This window comes from Nelumbo nucifera, chromosome 4, assembly GCF_055504915.1.
Source record: "Nelumbo nucifera cultivar China Antique chromosome 4, China Antique-T2T, whole genome shotgun sequence".
Taxonomy (NCBI): Eukaryota; Viridiplantae; Streptophyta; class Magnoliopsida; order Proteales; family Nelumbonaceae; genus Nelumbo; species Nelumbo nucifera.
Window position 1 is genome coordinate 11,786,079 of NC_142652.1, and position 7,314 is coordinate 11,793,392.

A 7,314-nucleotide genomic window follows, 5' to 3' on the forward strand; every position below is an offset into this window, starting at 1 on the left:
CTTTCCTCCACATTTCCCACTTTCTCTACATACAAAATACACTTTTTAAAAGTATCTATGTGTTTGGTTCCATTTATGTTTATTGAGTATATGTTTGGCATCGATGCTGCAGTACTGTTTTATATGGAAAACAGTTCTAAGCAGAAGGTTGTTTCTTGGAGCACTGTTTTTTCCTACATGGTGTTGATGTGGCATCGTTTTTTGGAGCAACAACAACGATTCCAAATAGACACTGAGTAGACGGTGCCACATATATGCTCCATCAGCAAAAGTCTCATTAATTATTTTCGTACATATCGATGTTTGCAAAAGAAAACATCAATTTCTGTGCGTCTCTCTCGTTTTATGAAGCTTTATTTTGAAACTTCTTGAAATAAGTAAGCTTTTATTGACACTTTGCTGATATGATGCCTAATGGCACTTATGTATCATAAATGCCCACATTAATAGCTTTTCTTATAACCACACAAATACAAAACGTTTATTCAATAAAAGTAAACGGAACCAAACACCCTTAGTGAACTTTATCGGGTGCGGGTATAGGGTAGATTCAGGAGTCAGGAGAGGTAAGGCCCAAGGGCATTAGTCAATTGATCATCACTGACCAGTGACCACACCAAGCTCGGAAAGCGGGAAAGAACACTTTATGGACTAGTCTGCAACAATATCCACATGTACGATGGAGATTAGTTCGCCAGTGGTCGTGAATCGACGGCCAGAACTGCATTAACCTTCATTCTAAAGGTAAGTTCAATGGTGGGCTTCCCAATCAACAGCACAATCCAAGCTAGATCCCCCTCTCAATCGCTCGCTCGCTCGCTCGCTCGCTCGCTCGCCTGCATTTTGTTGCCACTGCAGTTAAGGGGATTCCAAACTTTAGCTCTTCACTTTTTTTTTTCTTTGTTTTATTTATCACTTTTTCTTTTAAATAAGAGAACTATGTTCCAATCACTCCCTCCTTTTTGATCTGAAAATTAGGGTTTTGATATTCTCACATTTTGCAACAATAAGCTACAGATCAGATACTGATACTCCTCACTGATTCCTGTCTTTTTCCTTTTATTTGGTTTGGGATCTTTCGACCAATTTAATGTGAAATTTGTTGCTTTTTTTCCTAAGCGGAATTAGGGTTTTGATTTGGTGTCTAGGGTTTATTTTGCACATTGTGGTTTTAACCGGTTCGCACCAATTCCTTACTTTTCATCACATTGAGAACTTGATTGATCAGCAAAAGATCAACGGGAGTGAAGTTTGTGCCCCCCCCCCCACAAAAAAAAAAAAAAGAAAAGGTAAATTGATAATGCTTTTTAGAATGGATCTCGTTGAGGACATATCGTCGAATCACGGATTGCTTTACACGTTTTTATTAGTTCCTTTTTGATCCAGAAATTTATATTTTTACAAATCCAAATTATCACGTCTAACTATTCAAATTTCGTTATGTTTTACATTTTTAATTTTTTGATTCCGAAATCTGTTATCATTTCCCCCTTGATGTTGCAAGTGTTCTGGTTCTAATTTTATTATGTTTCTAGAATTTTGAGGCTGGTTAAAAATGGCTGAGGCAAAGCCCGGAATGAGAAAACCGGTTTTCACCAAGGTTGATCAGCTTCGTCCAGGAACTAGTGGACACACCCTTACTGTGAAGGTGGTGAGCTCAAAAATGGTGTTGCAGAAGGGTCGTCCTGATGGGCCTCAAGTACGCCAGATGCGGATTGCTGAGTGCCTGGTCGGTGATGAGACTGGAATGATTGTATTTACAGCCAGAAATGACCAAGGTATTGTTTTCCAGAACTGATTAGAACCCTTCCTCACGGTCCAATCATAATTGTCGTATTTTAGTTCCTTTGCTGGTCTTGCAACCCATATAAGCATACACTTCATGCATCAGATATATACTCATTGTAGATTTATTTTTCTAATTCTAGTTTGTAATTGTTGCTATATTACATTCTTATGCCAAATTGGAAATATAGTTTGTCTTGCACTTTTGCTTTAGGAGTCACATTTTACTCTGGTAATTTGTAACACTAATTGATCTACATTCTTCCAGGAAAAGGTCATCATGGGTACAAATGAATTGGGTTTGGGTTGGATTAGGGTAGATCTGGAACCAGTCTAGTGCTCAATGCACTTGAATGGATGGAATGCAGACCCAATTTGACATTGCATCAAATCTGATTTGGTTGGGTTGGTTCTCTTGCAGTTGCTATTTGGTAGCGGGATGGCTACTAAGAATCATCTCTGCTATGCATTCCACCATTGGAAAAAAATGTCTTGACTAGGAATTTAAATCTATAAGTTGTATATTTAGAATAACACCAATTTTTTATACCAATCTCTAAATAATTTCTTCATTAGTATGTTAGATTGGATTGGGGCTGATCCAGAACTGATTAACCATACAAGAACCAGTCTAACCACAAGGTCCACAACACTGATGTTGTGTTGCATTTTCTTCAGAATGAGCTGGTTAGAATTACTGGATTGTTGACATTTGTAAACAGACCTCTGGTTATATTCAATTTGGGGCTTCTCAGTCTATAAATGGAAAATGTTTTACTTGATATTAGGAAAATCAGCTTCCCCATGCACAACAGCTTCAATGCTTCAATAAAGTCATGTATCTTTAATAGTGTATGCAAGATATACGATGTATTCTAGTGAAATAAATTTTCTAATTTTCTTTTCTTTTTTTTCCTCTCCTTAACTTGGTGCCAAAGTTATTGTGCCATTTTATCTTAATTGTATCAAGATCAACATATCAAATGAGGTTGTTGGCATGGCTGGATGACTATTGGGCATTTGCTGACTTATCTTGATGCTAGTGATGAGTTTTCAATGAAAAATATTGTCTTTGTTGCTTAGATATGGAATGATGAAACAGGATTAGTGTAGCCAACCCCATATAGTTGGGACAAGTCTTGGATGATGATGATGAGTCTGAGAGTTCAGGGGCTCTCAAGTTTTCCTAAGTACTGAGGGAAAGAAAGAGATATTAGAAACTTTCAAAAAAAAAAAAAAGGAAAGAAAGAGATAGTTGAGATGCTAAACATAAAAAAAAGCGTTTCACTCCCATTGTGATGTTTTTACCACAACCAAAAAATGGGAAGACAAAATGTTGTCAAGTTGTTGTGTGTGTTTCAGCTCCTTCTCCAATCCAAAGCATGAGTGGCATGAAGTGCCGATCTGGAAATCTGCCCCACTTCTTTATAAGTTTGGAAAATAATGCCTCCATTTCAGAATGAACTATTTTATCTCATTATTATTCAGTTTGGAAACATATACTGTGTTTGGCACGCTTACATAGAATTAATTTTGTAACTCTAAGAACTATTTTTAAGTTTGGATGTATGGAAATTACTGGAGCAATTCCTTTTTTGGGCTTAAAACTCACTCTAAGAATTGATTCTTTGTAGCTAAGAAGTTAACTTAAAAAAAGAATCATTTTTGGCTCAAAACTCATTCTTCAAATATTGATTCTTTGGAACAGAATTTTAACCAAACACAACATATTTAACATTTAGCATGTCTTGTGACCTATTTATATGTAACGAATGTCTACTGTCCTGACTGTATGCAATTCCATACTTTCTTGTTTGTCCCAACCGTGAGTTCTGTAGTGAAAAAAAAACATGAGTTCTGTATGGTTTGAGGTTTGTAACCAGGAGCAACTCAGGGGTGTTGAGGATGATTTAAGTCTAAACCTGAAGATCTAATATTTTGAATCTGTATTCAACATGGGATTAATTGCTTAACCTGGACTGGAGTTGCCTTGGATTTTCACGTTGCATGGTGATACTGACATGATCATACAAACACCAAACACCCAACTGTGATTAGGTATTGACTGCACATGGTGATAATGGTTCATTAGTGTTTTTTGATTCTCTTTGCATCTTCTTTAGTATCCTTCATTGGCATGTTTCAGAACTTTTTTGCTTCACTGCTTCCAGGTACTTAATACTTTTTGTAACTCATGCCAGCGGGTTTTTCAAGATGTATTTTTTTTGCTCTATTTTTGCTTCCCCAAGGAGACAAACTTGCTGTTGCTGCAATCTCTTATCCTTTTTTGTCACAAGGCACCTGGGCCATTTTAAAGGATAATGTCATAACGTCTGTATGGTAAACCTTGAGGATTGAGATATTCGCCATATTGAAATTCTGAATATGTGAAACCTCTTTTCTCGTAGAATGAATTAACTCATGGATACTTCATCCCTGGGTTAAAACTCCAAGAGAGATGGCTATACTTTTCCAAGGAAAATATGCATGTAGGGTACCAATTGAAGAATGGAAATTTAGAACTCTATTAGAATGAATTATCTCATCATGTTTTTTCCTCTTTTGGCTATGTGTAAATTGGGATGTTCTTTTAAGGAGGGACACCTTTTCCCTTTTCTTTTCCATTATTTAGTAGGTCTTTTACCTAGGTAATTTTTGTGGCCATTGCATATTAGGTTACGGTTCTAATAGGAGGCATGTGTTTGGATCCATCTGTCTAGAGCTAATGATTGTATATTTGTGTGGGGAATCGGGTTTCTTCATCACTAATATTTGTCTATTACTAACTTTTTAGGTTAATGCACATCTATCCACTGATGGTTTTTTTCCTCTTGTAGGAGGTGTACCATGCCTAGCTCTTTGTATATATTTTTTTGGTAAACTAGCTTCTGTAATTTTTTTTTTTTGATAATTACTAGCTCTGTAATATTTTACTCCATTATTTGTAGTTGTATGCTTTTATAGGGACTTCATTACATGCTAGGCATGCATGGTTCTGTCTCTTTTTGCATACGTTTTAAATATCATCGAGTGATGAATGTTTCTTGTTTATTCCAAAAAAAAAAAAAAAAAACAACATTGCATATAAACTTTACTTGTTTGTGGATGCTTCCAAGAGGCAGTTGCCAGATTCATACAAGGTCCTCCGTTAATTCTAATAGTTGTGCTTGTTTTTATTCTTGTTACAACTACAACTGCAATATTCTTGTTATTGTAATTATTAACATCATCATTACTGCTACCGCTGTTATTGTTGTTGCTATTCTAATTTATATAATTATATTATTATTCACAATGAGACAATGTCTTATGTCCAGTGGACTTGATGAAGCCTGACACTACTGTAATCCTGCGGAATGCAAAAATTGATATGTTCAAGGGTTCAATGAGGCTTGCTGTGGACAAATGGGGTCGTGTTGAGGTGACTGAACCTGCCAATTTCACGGTGAAGGAAGATAACAACCTTTCACTGGTGGAATATGAACTGGTGAATGTTGTCGAAGAGTGAATCGATGGAAAGTGATATGCTCCTCACTACCCCCAAGAGGAAGTTGAGTGAAACAAGATGTGGGTTTTGTGGTTTTTTGGTTGGAAAAGTGGTATTTCTGTTGTTTTCCTGGGCATCCGGGTCCAAGTTATCCATGAAAATTCTCTTTTTAGGACAAAAAATCTTGAAGCTACTACTAAGGAAGTCAGGTCATACCTAATCAGCAGCTGAGGCAGCCGGTGGACCTTCCAAGGAAGACCTCGATGCAGATGGTGATTGCACCCGACAGATGTGATGAAAACAGCTGCATAGAACTTGTTTATGGTTGTTTCTTATTTTAGGACAGGAATTCCTCTTCGGCTACGAGACAATTTATAAATGATATGACAAATATGGCCCTTCCTTTTTTTTTTTTGTTTCATGTACGATTCCTGCATGCTTTGGTTCTCGATGTCTCTGCTCTACTCGTGACTCAAACATGATTCTATATGTGCAAGTTCATATTTTATATTTATATATATGTGATGCAGCGTGCTTTGAAATTTGAATGTAGACAAAATGGAGATCAAAGCTACTACCTATCCTAATATGGCTGGAGCCTTGGATGTGTAGACCAGAGATCAGCTTCAACATTAATCTTTACAATGGCCCAGTTAAGTAAAGTTACAAGTTGTAACCTGAGCCCAGAAAGTTAGCCTGGTCCTTTGTATAGAATTGCATGATTGCCGGCTCTGTATTGGGTCTGGATTCAGAATCACCGATTACAATTGATCCATGAATTAAAAGGAATAGGGTGGGAAATTGGTCTGTTGATGTGAAATTTATGGGATTGCAGTAGTGAATGTGGGTGGCTTACCCAAATAATAAAATTATAAAAAAGGTGTGTTCAGGGAGGTTGGCGGTCTTGGCTGGATTCGCTTGTTGGGCACATTGGTCACGGGTTATATTGAATCGCTTGTTCTGCCGTCCCGTGGAATTAAATGTCTGAATGTATGAACAGATAATGAAGTTGTTTTTTTTTTTTTCCTGAAGCTCTAGTGTCTTGATTCACCAACTTTTAGGCCATAGCCATGGCTTAGAGAGGTGAGGGGCAGCAAGCAGCTTTTGTTGGGAGGAGTTCCCAAACTCATTTGTGTAATACTGCCCACAGTTACAAGGAACATCTTAAAGAACAAGATGAGATAGACTATCCATATCATGGATTCGCAGTGAAGGCTTTTTTGAGAATAGGAAGTTAGCCACCAACTTGTGAAGCAATCGATGGTCGATGGGGCACTGCTCTCTCGACTCTCATCCAGAGCTAGCAAAACATTAACTCTGTTAATAATTATTATAGTATGTGTTTGTCAATGCCGGCGCGTCTAGGGCAAAGCAGCAAGCCTAATTGTGGCTTGAGATATTACTAATCACATTCTTCTGCCCTTCCTACTAATCTAATGATATAGTCACAGCAGCCCTATCATTTCCCTTTCCCCCTCTCTCTCTCTCTCCTTCAACTTTTGTTGATACTCTAAATATGCTACAAACCCCATCGTCTCTTAAACCAAATGGAATCATTGTTGAAAAACTTCGTAAGCAAATCCTTGTTTCTTTTCTTTTCTTAAAATATCGTCTCTCTGGATATCACGTTGAGGTAGAGGCTGTGTCTAGAATCCTCCAACACAATTGGCTTTACCTTTAGCCCCAACAAGCTTTAACCATTATGCCAATGAGACTTTCTGTTTTTGATTTGGCTCTTAACATTCTAGTAATAATTTTGGTCACTAGTTGAATGCCAAAAACTTATTATTCATATTTATGAGGAAAAACCATTTTATTAACAGAAGCTCCCAAAAGAAGGTGTCTTTTTTTCTCATTTAACACTTTTTTTTGACGCCCCATTTAACACTGTTTGAATCAACCAACTCTTTCATATTTAATTAAATTTCTAGATCAGAATTGCCTTTATTTGCAAGATACGAATAAAGCTAGAGTTTAAAAGATACAACTAAATCAGAATGGTAGAGCAATGGAAGATATAATTTATCAACTGAAAGCATCCT

General features: G+C 36.9%; 1 protein-coding gene across 1 annotated transcript; it reads left to right on the forward strand.

Annotated features, from left to right (window-relative positions):
- The first annotated feature begins 716 nt into the window (after nucleotides 1-716).
- LOC104587192 (uncharacterized protein At4g28440) lies at nucleotides 717-5,790 on the forward strand. Its single transcript, XM_010244693.3, has 3 exons — nucleotides 717-857; nucleotides 1,536-1,778; nucleotides 5,103-5,790. Exons 2-3 carry the CDS (start codon nucleotides 1,556-1,558, stop codon nucleotides 5,291-5,293), a joined length of 414 nt encoding a protein of 137 aa, XP_010242995.1. The 5' UTR covers nucleotides 717-857; nucleotides 1,536-1,555; the 3' UTR covers nucleotides 5,294-5,790.
- Nucleotides 5,791-7,314: the final 1,524 nt, after the last annotated feature.

Coding starts and splice junctions, on each gene's coding strand:
- LOC104587192 (XM_010244693.3), top strand. CDS start 1,556: ATGGCTGAGGCAAAGCCCGGAATGAGAAAACCGGTTTTCACCAAGGTT. Junction 1,779..5,102: donor TACAGCCAGAAATGACCAAG/GTATTGTTTTCC, acceptor TCTTATGTCCAG/TGGACTTGATGAAGCCTGAC.